The 19709-nt window shown below is 42.8% G+C and overlaps 1 protein-coding gene across 3 annotated transcripts in view; it reads right to left on the reverse strand.

Moving 5' to 3' along the window:
* Positions 1-19709, reverse strand: part of THEMIS (thymocyte selection associated) — a 129535-nt gene that overhangs the window by 29097 nt on the left and 80729 nt on the right. For all 3 annotated transcript variants that reach the window (XM_038396517.2, XM_043510921.1, XM_043510920.1), the window contains one exon: positions 8-161. In XM_038396517.2, the coding sequence (XP_038252445.1) occupies positions 8-161 (154 nt within the window). The remainder of the gene's footprint in view (positions 1-7; positions 162-19709) is intronic.

The following is a 19709-nucleotide window of genomic DNA, read 5'->3' on the forward strand; positions in this document are numbered from 1 at the left end:
AACTGACCTTTAATCACACTGGTGTCCAGTAATGTTGCTGTCCCAGTCACGTCGTTCTCATTCTTCCAGTGCACTAAATCATTCTGACAACTAACTTGTAATTCTGAAACAGCAGTAGCTTGGTCTGAGCACGGTTTCTTAGTGGTGTCTACATAGAGATTCTGAAATTACATAGAACAGAGTGATTGATTTCTTGTACGCATTGTTAGTCCAAACTAGATACTTTTCACAAATGTGACAAGGAAGAGCATCAGATATACTTGAGGTCATTTCTTTGGATTTAGAACATGAATCTACTGTTGGTTAAAGTAAGTTATAAATAACTACAATGCTAGCCTTGGAGGCATGTATTCCACAAAGTAACATGACTAGAATGAGAAGATATTCTAGGTACAGAAAATTACCTTTAAGACATATTTCATAGTCTCTCTCTCTCTCTCTCTCAGACACACACACACACGAGAGAGAGAGAGAGAGAGAGATTTCCTTATCTGTTTCTTTTCAAATATCTTTCTTTTTAGTCAGTTGTTCTTACTGTATTGCTAATTAATTCAATGAGTTTTATAATACAGTACATGACAAATACCACACACACACACGTCTGGCATTTTAATTATATATATTAATACTTATAAAATGGTGACTGTGGTTAGGCAGTACTTACATGCAATTCTAGTGTAAATACATTACAGTGATGGTTTTGATAACTTATTCATATTATCAAAACCGTAACTGTAATGTATTTACGTTGTAATTGCATGTAAGTTCTGCCTAACCACAGTCAACATTTTATAAAATATAAATATGTATAGCTGAAATGCCAATCGATTCAAAGCAGAACAGCTGAGATGCAAACTAGTGAATAAGAGCTAATGATCAATCTGCTTGTGCAAGAAGCGTAGCCATTCTGCATCAGATCAATCTTGTACCATACATATGGGTAAAATTAATCCTAACTGAAACAACAATGAAAATATTGTAGTATCAGAGCAAATAATGAGAGATAAAAACCAGTTAACACTTTCTTGGGCTTACCTATATTTTTATTTTCTGAAATAAACACTAGAACAGGGGTGGCCAACCTATGGCCACAGGTGGCTCTTCAGAAGTTAATATGCAGTTCCTTGTATAGGCACTGACTCGGGGGCTGGAGCTACTGGTGCCAACTATGCAATGTGCCGGGGAGTGTTCACAGCTCAACCCCTGGCTCTGCCATGGGCCCTACCCTCACTCCACCCCTTCCCACCCCCTCCTCTGAGCTTGCCGTTCCCTCGCTCCTCCCCCTCGCCCCCTCCCCCCTGAGGCTCCTGCACGCAACAAAATAGCTGATCAGGAGTTGCAAGGAGGGAGAGGGAGGCGCTGATCGGTGGGGCTGCCAGTGGGCAGAAGGTGCTGGGAGTGGGTGGTGGGGTACTGATGGGGGGCTGCTGACTTATTACTGTGGCTTTTTGGCAATGTACATTGGTAAATTCTAGCTCCTTCTCAGGCTCAGGTTGGCCAACCCTGCACTAGAAGATGCATCAGCAGGGGTTCACTGCATCACAAGATTCTATACAAGGTTGTGTAGTACAACTTGTACAATGTTATGCAGTACAGTTCGTGAGTGTGAAAGAACTATGATATCAAGCAAAGCTTGTAGCAGTGGTAAAATTCACAAGGATCTCAGGGATTTGTGGAAAGAGAAATACAGCTGAACACATTAGAAAGAGGACAGAATTGTCAGAAGAAATATTTAACAGCAGTGAAGAAAAAACAGTGAAAAATATACTGTAATAACTGAGCCATATTCTCTGCTAGTGGATAGTGGCATAGCTTCAGTGAAGTTAACAGAGCTCTGCCATTTCACAGCAGCAAACTATGGGCCCCTTCTTCACAAATGAGATCTCTTCTTCCTCCTTTGTATTGCACCAGGCCTACATGTATCACCAACATGACACCAGTCTGTCCTGCCCATATCAATAAAAGTTTTAAGAAATGTCCAAATTTTAGCCAAGACAAAAATTAACATATTTTGAAATAGAAATGTACAAAACTTTAAATAAACTTGTCACAGCCTCCATAAATATATAGTTAATATTAACGGTGAATGATAAAGGAAAAAAAATAAGTGGAGATCAATTTACGCGCAGGTTGTCCTCAGAGTCCAGATGGTTGGGGACATTTCAGCACAGAAATACGTTTTAACCAATCTTTTCCTCGGGGTTTACAAAATTAAGAAAAGCTTGAGAACATACTATGTAACTAACAGGCATAATAAGAACATATTTTTAAAATATCTTTGTCTTTTATTTTTTTCTATTTAGATTTCATTTTTTCATATGTTAATCCTAGTAATTAACACAATGTGTTACACTCATAGTCTTTATTTTGTGTTGTCCAAAATAACCTGAAAACAAGTCTAGACATCAAAAATAGCCATGCAGGGGGAAATCCCACAATTCTGAAGCATATGATTAACACTTGCAATAATCTTATCAGTCAATCTACTGTACCACTCTTTTAGAGTCACTTCTTTGCAATGGTTCTCCAAGGCCACTTTGCAAATACATTAGAATTGACAGAGCTCAGACATTTAAGAATAAACCAGGTTACGCAAATTAGATTTTCACTTCAGTTTAGATTGAAATCTCTTACACACTAGCATCCCTAATTGTAATATACACATGTAGCAGACTTACGGAATACTTAAAAGTACACCTTATAATTACACTAAACATCTAGGGTCAAATCCTAGGGTCAAACCCTGATGTTCTAATTCAGTATTACTCAGACATCTCTGAAGAAGAATTCCAATTAGATGAACTCTTGGTTCTACTGAAGTCAATGGGAGCTCTGCCATTGGACTTCAACGGAGCCACGAATTGCCAATTGTCTTCAGTGAGCGTTCTGCCACAGGAAGGACTGAGTTAAAATCTTCAGGATTTGGACCATTGAAATTTTTTAAAAAGGATCACAGACCAGTAAATAGAGGAAATTTCAAATCTGATCATTATAACAACTAAAAGCTTGTGACCAGAAAAATTTACCTCAATAGTTAAGAATTGCCCAAAAAACCTTTACTATGACTCAACCTTTAGAAGAAAAGGTACAAAGTTATAAAGGTAAGGTAGCTTGGGACTACGTAATGCCTCAGGAAGTAAGATGTGTTATATTAAAGAAAATACAAAATGTCATTGGGGGCTAATGCAAGGATCATCAAAAGTACTGGGGATGCATCATTTTAGTACAAAATGAGGCTGCAGCATTCTTCAGAAGTTGTAAATCTGCACAGAACTTCTGTGTAAGACATGAAATATAAGACACTGAAATAATAAAGGAGGCTAGAAGTGACCAAAGCAAATTTTACCTGACAACTGCATACTGAGCTTAGCACACAATGTGCATGTGCACACTCGCCTACCCAGCCATACAAAAACATTTAGTATTCTACTGAACAGTAGTGCATAAATAATATTCATGTAAGCGGGGGAATAGTCTCGCTATTGTGGGGAACTTTCCTGGCTTCTGCACTACCCCAGTGAAGTGGGCTAGCAAAAGGATCCAAGTCCTCACTCCCTCTTCCTTTACTCAGTGGCCTCCCTGTCCTTGAGGACTCCCCTTTCAATCTCCTGTCTGGCAGAGTCCTCGTAACCCAACAAGGCTGGGCGCAGGATTCCTGGGGGGCTCGACCCCCAACCTTGCTGTGGTCACCTAGGACAGGGTCTAGGGTATCCCCACTCCGGGGTACTCTCTCTGCACTGGGCACTTCTCTGACTCACTGACCATTACATGCAAATTAAAGCAAATGCAAGTTATTTAATCAACAATTAATTTTAAAAAGAATAAGGAAAAATGGGAAAGGTTAAAGGAAACACATCAACTGGCTCTGTGGCAGGGAACATCACAAACAGTGTCTCTGGAATGTCCGGGCAGTTCACAGGCTGTTCCTTGTAAGTCCCAGGCCTTCTTCTCCGGCCCTGGCTGTGCTGCAGGGATGCTGTGGGTTGGACACTTGCTCTGGTGGTGGCCACACGCTCTCAGGCCCTAAATGGTAGGACCCTTCTTTCCAGTGTCGCCCCCGTCCTGTCAGAGTTACGATCCAAGCCTGGCCTGCAGAGCCTCTTGGCTGAGGCGTCTCCCTGTGCAGGGCCGGCTGCCCAGGGTCCCCCTCGGTCTCCTCAGCTGCTCACCGCACCCAGCTCCAGACTGCTCCAGCCCCAGCTGCACCACTCTGTCTCTGCACTGCTGCTGCTGCTCTGCCTCCAGCTCCCTGGGCTGCTTCTGTGACTCTGCTCCCAGCACTGACCTGCTTCCTGGGCTGTTTTTCTGGCCCCTCTGGCTCTGGTTGCTGCAGCTCTCCTCCCAGGGCAAGTCTGCTCTCTCTGGGCTGTGCCTCTGGCTTTGGGGCTGCAGCTCTGCTCCTGGGACAGGGTCTACTCTCTCTGGATCTGGCACAGCTCTGCTCCCCAGCTCAGCGTGGGCCCCTGCTTTCTCCTTACCTCGGCCCCACTCTCTCTGACCCAGGCAATTCCAGCTCACACAGAGGACGGGACCTCCCTGGCCTCCTGACTCCCTGATTAGCCTGCCCACCCTGTCATTCAGGCTGACCTGGAGCATTGGCCTCTCCCCATTGTTCCTGATTCCCCAACAACCCTTCCCCCTTTTTAGTACTGGGAGCTAGCCAACCAAAACACCCCCACTTAATGTTAGTAAGGGGGCAACAGTCCCCTTACATTCACAATGCTTTGTCTTTAACGCAAGGCACTGATTGTGCTTTAAAATCAGTAATGAATAAAACATCTTGATATCCCTGTGATGTGGGCATATATTACCACCCTGATTTTACACCTGGGGAAACTATAGTACTTCGGTGTGACACAGGAAGTGTGTGGCAGAACTGGGAAAAGAACCAAGATTTCTTCACTCCAGCCTGTGCTTTGATCACAAGACTACCTTTCCTGGCCTATTTAGGCCATTCCCACCCAAAGCTGCCATCAGCAGAGATGGGCAGTAATATTATGCCAGGCATAGGACCCCTGATCTCTTCTGAAAGAAACCACCCAAAAACTATTGTAGACATTCGATAGATCTCACACACTTGAGACAGCACGGTTCTTCACTTGAATCTGTAGCTACAGTTATACGACAGCCAGAAAAATGGCTCTGCAGATAACCCGAGTGTTCTTATATTTAAAGACTAAGCAAGAGAGACAGTTCCAAAAATAATAGCTGTGACCACTGAAACAAGTACCAAAAAAAAAAAAAAAAAAGTGGCTATAATAAGTAGGGGATGCTCTCTAAATAAGTGTGATAAGAATTCTGTAATTTGATGCATTGCAATGTTTGTGAAATTTTCCCATTTATATCCAGTATAAGCTACTGTTTTTATTATTTATTTATGTATTCATTTATTTTAAGTCTCAGCAATGTCAAGAAGGCTTGGCATAAAAAGGAGAAAACCTATGATGCTGTGTCGTATTAAAACGTGGGAGTAATATGAAACCAACAACTGCCATGCTTTCTGGAAATGTTGAGAGAGATGTAGTGGCATAAAACATTTTGACAAAACTGTGCCTTTCCAGACAGAAAGTAAAGCTGTTATGTGGTTACAAATGACTGTATTGCAGAGGAAGACCCATTTATTGGAGCAATCACTGCTGGACATGGCACTATACCTTTGGAATACATTTATTATGAGTCACACATGCTATAAGATATAGATCATAAATCTTTTACTGCAACCTTTAAAAACTTGGAGTGGCACATTATACTGTCTTCAGAAACTCAGGCTAAAACAATAGAGATATTTCTTAGCTTTGGCATATACAATACTATATATCCATCTGTAAAACACTTAATTGCTGCAGATACCCTTTTCAGTAGTAAACACATACCAATACCGTAACATTGTGGGAAATTATTTTGAAATCCACAGGCACCTCACTCTTTCCAAACAGAAGTAGCAGTTTATTGACACAAGCAGCAAAGAAAGATTCTGCAACAGATAAGTACAGTAGTGTACCCATAGCTAAGCCTAAACCTGACTGAATGTAAGCCTACACTTTTGAACTTAGTTTTCAGTCTTTAGGAAAGTATTTTTAAAGAAAAAAAGCAGTCTAACTTAGATAAAGAATTATCTTTTTGTTTTGTTTTCTTATATAGGGCCTTTCACAATCCTCAAAGCCCTTTCTAGAATTAAACTATACAGGGATCATTTCATTACAGCCACCACATTTCTCTTATAGCTATAGTGTAGAGCCATAGGTCTTGATTCTGATCTCACACCAATGTTAAAACCAGCATAAGTGATATCAGAATCAGATCAAAATACCATACTGATCCGCCAGACCAAATTCTAATCCCATTGACAAGGGCTGCAAATTTGGAGTAATTCCATTTGTTTCAACTGAATTGCTCCAGATTTACACCAGCATACATAATAACAAAATTTAGCCTACTGCGTGCCAAGGAATAAGGGAACAGAGTGTTTAAAAGTGACACCTGGCAAAAGGACAGATTCAAATAAAGGGGATAACACAATTGGAAACGGTGAGACCTCATAGGAAACTTGAAATATAACAGCAGAAGATCAGGACTGATTTATTCCATTTGGAAAGAAACAATTACCTTTTGATTGTGACTCGTATCCCAAAGCAGCCTTCTTGAATGATCCATCGGCAAGCCAAGTTATCTTGCATGCTAACATAATTTTTTCAAGGGCAGAGTGTACAGTTATGGATACTGACAAGAGGCCCTGATTTTGTAGTCAAGAATTGTAACGGTCTCCCCAAACACACAAATTCTAATACATAACAACAAGCCTTTATTTCAAAAGCTCATTGGACAGCCTGAAAAAGGAATAAAACTACTTAAAAGATTCTTCAGAAAGGCCATGGACAATAAAGAGGTTCCTCATAAACATACAAAAGAGCAGAACTTCAGAGTTCTTATTTGCCTGCAGAACTTGTAAAATATAAACTATAGTTGAATATAGGCCTAAAGAAGAGGTTCAACAAAAGGTCAAAGCTGAGAGCCTGGAGAGACAGGAACAAAGTTATGATAGGTTTCAGAGTAGCAGCCGTGTTAGTCTGTATTTGACTCTCAGCCACTTCACTCCAAAAGTTAGATGGCCCATTTGGTTAAAGTTCTGGGCTTTCACCTTTGGCAACTTGAGTTCAAATTCTCCCTCTAACCTCTATTACAATATACTGTCATACATGTCCATGCCATAAAACCATGAGCAATTTCATACTTATTTTCGGTAGAAGTCCAGGACTAGGACAAGTGGAGCGTTGCAGGAAATAAAAATGGAATGCAATACAAAGTCATAATGGGTTATGGACAGACAACACTGAGCATTTTCTTAGAGTTAAAAATAAATAAAACAACAAAATTTCCACCAGGCAACAGTAGATCTGTTATAACCTTATTCAGTCCTTGACTGCAAATTGTTTCCAGTAACAAAAGAGACCCAGAAGACAATATTATGGTTATTCCCATTGCTACAAAAATAAAACCAAAAAAAGTAAATGTAACTGAGACAAGCCCTTTGAGAAATTGAGAGGAGTGTTGAACATTCAGAGTTTCTCACAATAAGCGGAGTGACAAGGTGGGTTTAAAAAATCTGTGTAAATATGAGTAAATATAATACTGTATATAGTATTATACTTATATTATATTATATATTATACTATTATAGTAGTATACTATATATAATATAATAAAATAATAAAAAATAAAATTTGAGTAAATATGCTCATTTGTTATTTGAAAAAGAATAACTAGCACAGGAAAAAGGCACTCCTTTAAGAACAGAGCAAACTAATATCTTTACCAAAAGGGGAAACATAGGAAGGAAGGAATGTTAAGAAGCCACTAGATGACTCTCTTCCCTGTCTTATGCAATGCATTTAAAAAACTCCAGTTAAGCGTTTCCTTTTTAAACTTCTTATTTCAAGGGCTTACAACTCGGCGGCAAAATTCACCACAGACAAAAAAGTGACATAAAAGGTCTCATTCTAACAGAGATATTTTTCTGCCTCAAATCCTTCCTCCCCTACCCAAAGCGCAATGAAAACAATTGTTGAAGTTTGAAATGGAGGGAGGGGATGTTCTTCACCAGATACAGCTGTGACTTGGTGCAATGGTGAACAGTGAAAAACTGATGTCTGGAAATTGAGCAGACCAAGATATAATACATTTTGGTGGGGAAGGATGTGGGAGTGTGAGAGGAAGAAGGAAACCAGACAATAGAATAACCTTTAAAAAGAGGCTATTGCTCATGCACAGTAAGCCTTTTTCAGTGAAATTTCACAAGGGTTTTAAGTACATATTTAAATACTTTTGCCCTTCACAGATCATTTCCACAGGAAGGGTAAATCAGAGGTCCCCAAACTGTGGGGTGTACCCTGAACATTCGGGGGTGGGGGAGGCCGGAGTGAGGAAGGAGCGCCACCCAGCCCTGCTCTGCTCCCAGCTCGGCCCTCAGCCTCAGCATCAGCCCCAGCGCCTGGCCATAGCTCCACTCCCAGCCCGGGCTTGGCAGCCCCAGCCCCAGTCCCATCCCAGGCTGCAGCCTCCTGGCCTTGGCTCTGCTCCCAGCCTGCCTGCATCCTTGTCCCCACCTTTGTCCCCCAGCTGCGGCTCCATTCCCAGCCCCAGACCCAGCCTTGACCCATTTGCCTCTGTCTGAGCTCCCCTGCCTGCCCTCCCAGCCCCCAAGCTGTGAGCCTACTCCCGGCCTCAGCTCCTGGGGGAGGCGGCAGACAAAGATGAGGGGGGCACAACTGTAAAAATTTTGGGGACCACAGGGGTAAATATCCAACAGATTTTTGTCATGAAATATGTTGCATCAATAAAAAACATGCAAGTGTGTGCAGTTCCAACGTTCCTGCAGAATCCATTGCTAGCATCAGAATTCCAGCACCCCAATCTCTGGACTCATTCACTGCTCAAGGAATGTATTTACCCATTTCATTACACTTCTGAATGAGAATGGAGCCCCTGTTTTCAGGGTCTGTTCCGAAATGGTGCCAAGTAGAACTTGGTGCCTTTTGAAATGAAACTCTGCCTCCAAAGGGTAAAAAAATCTATAGATGACAGTGCGGTAAAAGGGTCATCTGCTCCTCACTCCTGCCATTTTTTCCTGGGCCTTATGTTTGTGACAACAGAACAGACAGTAATCTAGGGTAGCCCTGAGTGACTTGGGTTGTGATGACATTGTATTTAAAAGACTCAGGACACTCAGGGTTAAAACTTTGGCATTATTTGTACAAATCCAAATGGATCCTTTAAAAATATATTGTATAGCTTAATAGTACTGAATTGTTCAAACATCCCCTACAGTTTGGAGAAAAGATCATTGTATCCTGTAGCAACATCACAGCAAAGCAGAGAATGTACCTGGGCGTGCCTTTACCATAAAACAAACTGTGCAGCCACCGACATTTGTTTTAATCAAGATCAGGCACCCATCTTGAGACATCTAAGCTGATTTTTCAGAGTACTTAGCATTTATATAGCACTTCATATGTTCAACACACTGTAAGACTGAAACCAATTAATCTTCACAACACTCCTGGGGGTTAAGTGGGTAAATACTAGGTCTTCATCTTACCGTTGCCCAGTAAATTGAAACAGTCTGTTCTGCCTGGCCTCCAACAGTGAGTCAGTGGCAGCCAGGATTCAAATTTGGGGGTTCCTGGCTTCTAACTCAGTGCTCATTCTGCCACATCACCATGGCAAGATTTCCAATTAGGCACAATAGGCAGGTGCCTAGGGTGCCAGCATTCCAGGGGTGCCTAAAAGCTAAACATGAGTTCAAAGTTTCATTTTTTATGGAAAACACGAAGGTCAGCTCTAGGCAAGGAGTCGCTGAAGATGCTGGGCCTACGGGGTGTAAATCCGGCCCTGCACATCACACTGACTTACTGCCAGAGGTGCTGAGCCTGCACATTTCTCATTGAATTCAGAAAGTGAATGTGAACTTCCTGTTTGGTGTGTGGGAATCCACAGATCTACTCCACACTCCATCCTCTTCACACCTGGTGCTGGTTCCTCCAGAGCCCTCACGCATCCTATATAACTTCCCCTAGCTGTGACTTGGGGGGAGAAAGAGGAAGCAAGATTTTAAAAATAAATTGTTTTCAAGTCCTTATCGCTGTGCTGTCCTTACTAACATTAAGCTGCTAATCCAGCTTCAGAGCACACACTGTGCTTCCTCTTACTGAATGACAGAAAGTGCTGTGTGTAGCAGACAGCAGCCTCAGTAAAGCAGCAGGACACCACAATGGTAGGAATTAAACACTTTAGACCAGATTCTGGTCTCAGGTACACCAGAATAAATCTGCAGTAATCCCCTACAGGTCAGGGGAGTTATTCTGGAGTTACTCCAGCCTATCTGGAGTTCAGAATCTGGCCCTTGGTTTTTCAAAATCATCTGCTCTCCAGGCCACAGTGAGGAATGGAACAGCAGGGCAAAGGGGGAGAGGAGTGGGAGGAATGAGTTATTTTATTAGTAAAATATATTCCTAGCATAGTCACACTGTTCTTTTTGTAACAATTGAATCTCTACATTTATTTGCCTTCCCATACAGATATATGTGTATATAGATATTTTCATTCCACTATGCTCATTAGAAGTAAGGTTTTTAAAAAAATCATTGTGGAAAAGAAAAAAAAAACCCTCTAAGTCATCCCCACCTCTGGATTTCCCTATGGATCCCTTCTCCGTATCTACCTTTCAGGCTCTGACCTTGCAAACACTTATCTCTGTGTTAGACTGTACACATGTGATTAGCCCCCACTCAAGTCAAGAGGACTAACTCATGTGAGTAAAGTAATGCACATGCATAAGTGTGTGTCTATGCTACTGTGGATACTACCGAAAAGCTGTAATGTAGATGTTTCCTACATAAACTGAACAGGGTTTTCCATTAAAGTTAGTAATCCATCTCTCCAAGAGGTAGTAGCAAGGTCAACAGAAGAATTCTTCTATCCACCTACCTGAGTCTACAATGGGGGTTAGGTTGACCAGTGTCACACAGGGAGTGAAATTTTTCCCAGCACTGAGCAATGTGGTTAGGACAAACAGGCCTGCAGGTTTGCAGGATTAGAGCCTTAAGCCCTGATCCTGCCAACAGTTGTGTTTGTGCTTTTCTTTACTACTGTGGGAAGCCAATGGGACTACTCAATAGCATGTGCATAAGAGCTGGCCAAATCAGGATCTTAGACTGTAAGCTTTCCAGGGCAAAGCACAGTGTTGGCACTAACTAAACATCATCATCATAGACTAGTGTAACACTGACAAAGCCAAATAATATATCAGATACTCAAATCCTGGAATATTGCATTTGGAAATCATAATCTGATCATTTATCTCTGTGAAAATCTTAGATTGTAAAGTTTTCAGGACAGGAACGGAGTTTTCTCACAAGTGATGTCAGTGCTTGTGGATACTACCAAATACAAGTAATAAATAAAATTAAAAAATCAGTATCTTCTATATACTTGCTTCTTCAAAACATTCATTATATGGCTTAGGAGAATGGAAGTAGAATATAGAGCCTTTCACTGTTAAATCACTGGCATATTTGCAAATTTATATTTTTATGTACAAAACAACACATAAGCACCTACCTAAATGCTCGGGTTCCCTGCCATTGCTTAATAACACACACAAATAATAACCCCAGGTCAGCCTCATCTTCAGTAATTGTCTTCTCTACTGGGACTGCCAATAACGTTGCCAGAAATGCCATATGTGAAGATGGTTTCTGTGATGAAGATACCTTGTCTGCCAGGAACTGGACTGAAATTACTAACTCATTTCACACAAGTCACTGGATAGCATGTGGAATAGTAATGAGTTTCAGATGTTACTGACCTGGGCTAGATTCATACCGGTGATTTAGAGGTGAAAGCCTCCACATCTGCGCTATTTCTTCCTGAGTCATCTGAATCCACAGATTGTGCTAATGTTAGGTGTTTGATTGATAACCTTGGAAATCAAAGTCCTTTCTTTGTGCATAGAATAGCTGTAGCTCAGGCACTGCTAGCTTCCCCACAATGCCTCTTCCCAGGAGAGAATTCCCTATCCACTCAGGGTTTTTTGTTTGTTTGTTTGTTTGTTTTTTTACCAGCATGCCAGCTGGGATTCCAATCTACATGGTCATTTCTATAATGGGACTTATTCTTATTTACACTAAGGCCATTTTATACCACTGTGGCAGTGTAAAGGGACCTTAATGTGATTGTAATAGTAATGAATCTCATTTTAAGGCCCCTTTGCAGTGACAGAATGGTGTAAAGAGGCCTTAGTGTAAATGAGAATCTGACCAATGTGGGATAGGAGCTCACATTTTCAAGTAGAGCTAGGTGAAACCAATCAGCTTCAGTGTTCACAAGTTTCAGCAAACCTTTCTGGTGTGTGTGATCTATCTGGTTTCATAACTCCCTGGTTTCATATTGAGTTTCGGGTGTCTAGAAACCTAAAAACCTCAGAGAAAAATGGCAAGTTGTACTGTTCTTGCAACAAGAATTGCATGTTTAGTTGATTGTGTAAGAAAACTCCAGCAATCAAATTTCCTGGTTTAAGGCAAACCTTTCCCCTAATCTTCTTTTTACTGTTCCTCTCTAATCTCAACAGAAAAAAAGTACATGAAAGGTTTGTACATATCTTAATACATTTGTTGAGCCAAAAACTGAACTTGCTTGGCTCCAAGTTGTGCTAGAACAGCGTTAATTTTGATCCATGCTACAAGAAGCAGGAAGAAACTATCTTGTATTTCAAACCACTGTTTCTTTTGCTGTTTCTGACTACTTGAGTGACAATGTTTTATTTTATAAAATGTTTCATTGACATTTCCTCACATGAATTAGCTCATCAGCATCAGTAATGCCATCTTTCCAAAGTTTTGCACATTTTAACAAAAGTTTTGTACAATATTAAACAGGTGAAAAAGTAGATGCTGCAGCATGTAATATTGGTAAAAGTAATACTGTTAAAATTGCACCTAGATTAATATGTCTCACTGTATTTCCCTTACAAAATTAAGTATGTTCTTTGAAATGAGTAGGAATATAACTATATAAAACCTCTCTGTTAAAATCTGGATTCAAGCAAGTATTCATTTTATATGACTCTACAGATACAAATAGTACATCGCTCTTGGCAGGTTAGAAAGGGAGCATACAAGCATTATCTCATTCAACTGAAGATCAATGCCATGGCTGCAACTATAAAATCATAGCCAAATTGTACAGTAACTATGATAATTATCAATCACTTTTAGCTCTGCAGTAGCACGGAAGAGAGGAAAGATACTGCAATAGGCTCTCTGCTGAGTACATTTTACGAATACACTCAGTTGTCTTCCATAGCATTACACACCTTTTGCTTGAAATAGCTGCTTTCATCTTGCCAATGATAAAAATAAAGACACAGACAGAGACTGAAACAGTGCACTAAATAGGACAGGAAACAGCAAGTTTTTTCTTCTCTTAGATTCTGGCAATTACAAAAAAAAATGATATGTGGGTGTGTATACACATATACATACATTTTACATTTCTTTTATTAGAAATGCATCTGACTGGCACTTTCTATGATCAACCAATATCTTTCTGCTTTGTTTTACTAATTATCTGGCTACTGCTCTATTTAACTGGAAGATATCAAAGAACAAAATCAAGGGCCTGATTCTCTGCTGTATTACTCCAGATTTAGGCTGGTATAATTCCACAGAAATCAACAGAGCTACACTAGAGTAAAAGTGGAGCCCCAAGAGGTTCCTGTAGTTCATCTGATTTTGACATGTAATTTCCAGAGGCACGAGTCCAACTGCATGCTTACGCACTGTTGTTCAGTTCTTAGCCTCATTAGCAATTGTATGTCATTTAGATCTATGAAAATACCCACCATCAGAGCCCCGTCTTCTGGCTGCTGGTAGAAAAAAAATCTGTCAGTCTACACCACTGTTCACAGAGAAAGTATGATCCAGTGAATAGGACACAGGATTTGGAATCAGGAGACACGCGTTCTACTGCCAACACATCTGCTTCTTTTCCCATTACCAACTTTTTTTTTTAATTTCACCCTCTCTCAACCTCTACATTCCTCCCTTATCAACATATTCATTTTGGCTGCCCATTGAACTCATTGAGCTCAGGGTGCTATCAGGGGACTGGTTGCAACTCCCTGAGTCTCAGCCACATGGATGTAGTACAAGTTAAAAGTTTTTTTGGGAGGCGGGCAGGGGGCAGTTTTAACTAACAACCTGATGAAAGGTGTGTCAGGGTCTTTATGCCGAAGGAGAACTGGGCACAGCTGAGCCTAGCTCCATCTTTCCATCCCATCTCTTTCTTCCACAGGACAGAAGCGACTTTGTCTGTACAAAGTGCAAGCTGGTCTCCATATTGGAAGAAAAGATTGAAGGTCTGGAGCAACAGGTAACGACCCTGCGTTGTATACGAGAGACTGAGGATTTTCTGGACCAAACTCAGGATAGCCTTCTAGGGGCACAAAGCTCTAAAGATATAGAGCAGGTTGCACAGAGGAGCCAAGAGGCCAGTGAAGAAGCTTGGCAACATGTGACCTCCAGAAGAGGTAAGCGGAATGTCCGGGTTCCAGTAACACAGACACAGGTAACTAACCGCTTTCATGTTCTCTCCACAGGTACCAATGCGGAGAGTGGACCAGATGATATGTCTGGGGGGAGAAAGCAGAAGGAGACTCCGCTGGTTGGGAGGCATGAGATGCGATGTCCTGAGGTTGGGGGTTCCACGACCACCACTCCCAAGAGGAGAAGGCGGGTGGTGGTGGTCGGGGACTCTCTCCTCCGGGGGACTGAGTCATCTATCTGCCGCCCTGACCGGGAAAACCGAGAAGTCTGCTGCTTGCCAGGGGCTAAGATTCGTGATGTGACGGAGAGACTGCCGAGACTCATCAAGCCCTCGGATCGCTACCCCTTCCTGCTTCTCCACGTGGGCACCAATGATACTGCCAAGAATGACCTTGAGCGGATCACTGCGGACTACGTGGCTCTGGGAAGAAGGATAAAGGAGTTGGAGGCGCAAGTGGTGTTCTCGTCCATCCTCCCCGTGGAAGGAAAAGGCCTGGGTAGGGACCGTCGAATCGTGGAGGTCAACGAATGGCTACGCAGGTGGTGTCGGAGAGAAGGCTTTGGATTCTTTGACCATGGGATGGTGTTCCATGAAGGAGGAGTGCTGGGCAGAGACGGGCTCCATCTTACGAAGAGAGGGAAGAACATCTTTGCCAGCAGGCTGGCTAACCTAGTGAGGAGGGCTTTAAACTAGGTTCACCGGGGGAAGGAGACCAAAGCCCTGAGGTAAGTGGGAAAGCGGGATACCGGGAGGAAGCACAGGCAGGAATGTCTATGAGGGGAGGGCTCCTGCCTCATACTGGGAATGAGGGGCGATCAACAGGTTATCTCAAGTGCTTATATACAAATGCACAAAGCCTTGGAAACAAGCAGGGAGAACTGGAGGTCCTGGTGATGTCAAGGAATTATGACGTGATTGGAATAACAGAGACTTGGTGGGATAACTCACATGACTGGAGTACAGTCATGGATGGTTATAAACTGTTCAGGAAGGACAGGCAGGGCAGAAAAGGTGGGGGAGTAGCACTGTATGTAAGGGAGCAGTATGACTGCTCAGAGCTCCGGTACGAAACTGTGGAAAAACCTGAGTGTCTCTGGATTAAGTTCTGAAGTGTGTGCAACAAGAGTGATGTCATGGTGGGAGTCTGCTATAGACCACCGGACCAGGGGGATGAGGTGGATGAGGCTTTCTTCCGGCAACTCACGGAAGCTACTAGATCGCATGCCCTGATTCTCATGGGTGACTTTAATTTTCCTGATATCTGCTGGGAGAGCAATACAGCGGTGCATAGACAATCCAGGAAGTTTTTGGAAAGCGTAGGGGACAATTTCCTGGTGCAAGTGCTAGGGGAGCCAACTAGGGGGAGCGCTTTTCTTGACCTGCTGCTCACAAACCGGGTAGAATTAGTGGGGGAAGCAAAAGTGGATGGGAATCTGGGAGGCAGTGACCATGAGTTGGTTGAGTTCAGGATCCTGACGCAGGGAAGAAAGGTAAGCAGCAGGATACGGACCCTGGACTTCAGGAAAGCAGACTTTGACTCCCTCAGGGAACAGATGGCCAGGATCCCCTGGGGGACTAACATGAAAGGGAAGGGAGTCCAGGAGAGCTGGCTGTATTTCAAGGAATCCCTGTTGAGGTTACAGGGACAAACCATCCCGATGAGTCGAAAGAATAGTAAATATGGCAGGCGACCAGCTTGGCTTAATGGTGAAATCTTAGCGGATCTTAAACATAAAAAAGAAGCTTACAAGAAGTGGAAGGTTGGACATATGACCAGGGAAGAGTATAAAAATATTGCTCGGGCATGTAGGAAAGATATCAGGAGGGCCAAATCGCACCTGGAGCTGCAGCTAGCAAGAGATGTCAAGAGTAACAAGAAGGGTTTCTTCAGGTATGTTGGCAACAAGAAGAAAGCCAAGGAAAGTGTGGGCCCCTTACTGAATGAGGGAGGCAAGGTAGTGACAGAGGATGTGGAAAAAGCTAATGTACTCAATGCTTTTTTTGCCTCTGTTTTCACTAACAAGGTCAGCTCCCAGACTGCTGTGCTGGGCATCACAAAATGGGGAAGAGATGGCCAGCCCTCTGTAGAGATAGAGGTGGTTAGGGACTATTTAGAAAAGCTGGACGTGCACAAGTCCATGGGGCCGGACGAATTGCATCCGAGAGTGCTGAGGGAATTGGCGGCTGTGATTGCAGAGCCCTTGGCCATTATCTTTGAAAACTCGTGGCGAACGGGGGAAGTCCCGGATGACTGGAAAAAGGCTAATGTAGTGCCCATCTTTAAAAAAGGGAAGAAGGAGGATCCTGGGAACTACAGGCCGGTCAGCCTCACCTCAGTCCCTGGAAAAATCATGGAGCAGGTCCTCAAAGAATCAATCCTGAAGCACTTAGAGGAGAGGAAAGTGATCAGGAACAGTCAGCATGGATTCACCAAGGGAAGGTCATGCCTGACTAATCTAATCGCCTTTTATGATGAGATTACTGGTTCTGTGGATGAAGGGAAAGCAGTGGATGTATTGTTTCTTGACTTTAGCAAAGCTTTTGACACGGTCTCCCACAGCATTCTTGTCAGCAAGTTAAGGAAGTATGGGCTGGATGAATGCACTATAAGGTGGGTAGAAAGCTGGCTAGATTGTCGGGCTCAACGGGTAGTGATCAATGGCTCCATGTCTAGTTGGCAGCCGGTGTCAAGTGGAGTGCCCCAGGGGTCGGTCCTGGGGCCCGTTTTGTTCAATATCTTCATAAATGATCTGGAGGATGGTGTGGATTGCACTCTCAGCAAATTTGCGGATGATACTAAACTGGGAGGAGTGGTAGATACGCTGGAGGGGAGGGATAGGATACAGAAGGACCTAGACAAATTGGAAGATTGGGCCAAAAGAAATCTAATGAGGTTCAATAAGGATAAGTGCAGGGTCCTGCACTTAGGATGGAAGAATCCAATGCACCGCTACAGACTAGGGACCGAATGGCTCGGCAGCAGTTCTGCGGAAAAGGACCTAGGGGTGACAGTGGACGAGAAGCTGGATATGAGTCAGCAGTGTGCCCTTGTTGCCAAGAAGGCCAATGGCATTTTGGGATGTATAAGTAGGGGCATAGCGAGCAGATCGAGGGACGTGATCGTTCCCCTCTATTCGACACTGGTGAGGCCTCATCTGGAGTACTGTGTCCAGTTTTGGGCCCCACACTACAAGAAGGATGTGGATAAATTGGAAAGAGTACAGCGAAGGGCAACAAAAATGATTAGGGGTCTAGAGCACATGACTTACGAGGAGAGGCTGAGGGAGCTGGGATTGTTTAGTCTGCAGAAGAGAAGAATGAGGGGGGATTTGATAGCTGCTTTCAACTACCTGAAAGGGGGTTTCAAAGAGGATGGCTCTAGACTGTTCTCAATGGTAGCAGATGACAGAACGAGGAGTAATGGTCTCAAGTTGCAATGGGGGAGGTTTAGATTGGATATTAGGAAAAACTTTTTCACTAAGAGGGTGGTGAAACACTGGAATGCGTTACCTTGGGAGGTGGTAGAATCTCCTTCCTTAGAGGTTTTTAAGGTCAGGCTTGACAAAGCCCTGGCTAGGATGATTTAACTGGGACTTGGTCCTGCTTTGAGCAGGGGGTTGGACTAGATGACCTTCTGGGGTCCCTTCCAACCCTGATATTCTATGATTCTATGATTCTATACCATGTCCCCTCCCTGCACTTATATTAAGGAGGGGGCTTTCCAGTGTTGGAGCTGGGAGAGCCACACCATCAGCTTTCTACCAGTGGAAATTCCCACATAGACTGAAGAAATTCTCCAGTGAAGATCTCCAACCAATTCAAATTCATTTTGCAGTAATAACAATAACTCACTGAACTAACAATATTTCAACATAATGCTCCTCACCTAATCTACCTAGGCACTGACACTGACCTCATTACTATTGTATCTGAGCAGTTACCAGACCCATATTGCATCCTCATGCAATATGCACACTTCCACAGGCAGAATTTATCCAACTCATTAATCAACATATGATTTAACTATATTGTAGCTGTTGTGGATTCAGTTTCTAGACAGATACAGGGATAAGCTGTGCATTTTGGATCCATATCTAAACTTTCCCAAAGATTGAGGAATATTCATGTCCCGACATTTACGGCAAGTCTACACTACAAAATTAAGTTGACCTAGGTTACATCAACTTATCACTTGCACCGATTTAACTGTCAATGTGGGACACTGTGGGATGGCTTCTGAAAAGCAGAAACAGTCAACATAAGCAATGCAGGTTTCAGAGTAGCAGCCGTGTTAGTCTGTATTCGCAAAAAGAAAAGGAGTACTTGTGGCACCTTAGAGACTAACAAATTTATTAGAGCATAAGCTTTCGTGATCTACAGCTCACTTCATCGGATGCATTTGGTGGAAAAAACAGAGGAGAGATTTATATACACACACAGAGAACATGAAACAATGGGTTTATCATACACACTGTAAGGAGAGTGATCACTTAAGATAAGCCATCACCAGCAGCGGGGGGGGGGGGGGGGAAGGAGGAAAACCTTTCATGGTGACAAGCAAGGTAGGCTAATTCCAGCAGTTAACAAGAATATCAGAGGAACAGTGGGGGGTGGGGTGGGGGGGGGGAAATACCATGGGGAAATATGACAGGTTTCAGAGTAGCAGCCCTGTTAGTCTGTATTCGCAAAAAGAAAAGGAGTACTTGTGGCACCTTAGAGACTAACAAATTTATTAGAGCATAAGCTTTCATGAGCTACAGCTCACTTCATCGGATGCATTTGGTGGAAAAAACAGAGGAGAGATTTATATAAACACACAGAGAACATGAAACAATGGGTTTATCATACACACTGTAAGGAGAGTGATCACTTAAGATAAACCATCACCAGCAGCAGGGGGGGGAAAGGAGGAAAACCTTTCATGGTGACAAGCAAGGTAGGCTAATTCCAGCAGTTAACAAGAATATCATATATGCATCCGATGAAGTGAGCTGTAGCTCACGAAAGCTTATGCTCTAATAAATTTGTTAGTCTCTAAGGTGCCACAAGTACTCCTTTTCTTTTTGCGAATACAGACTAACACGGCTGCTACTCTGAAACCTAAGAAT

Source organism: Dermochelys coriacea, chromosome 3 (genome assembly GCF_009764565.3).
Source record: "Dermochelys coriacea isolate rDerCor1 chromosome 3, rDerCor1.pri.v4, whole genome shotgun sequence".
Classification (NCBI taxonomy): Eukaryota; Metazoa; Chordata; order Testudines; family Dermochelyidae; genus Dermochelys; species Dermochelys coriacea.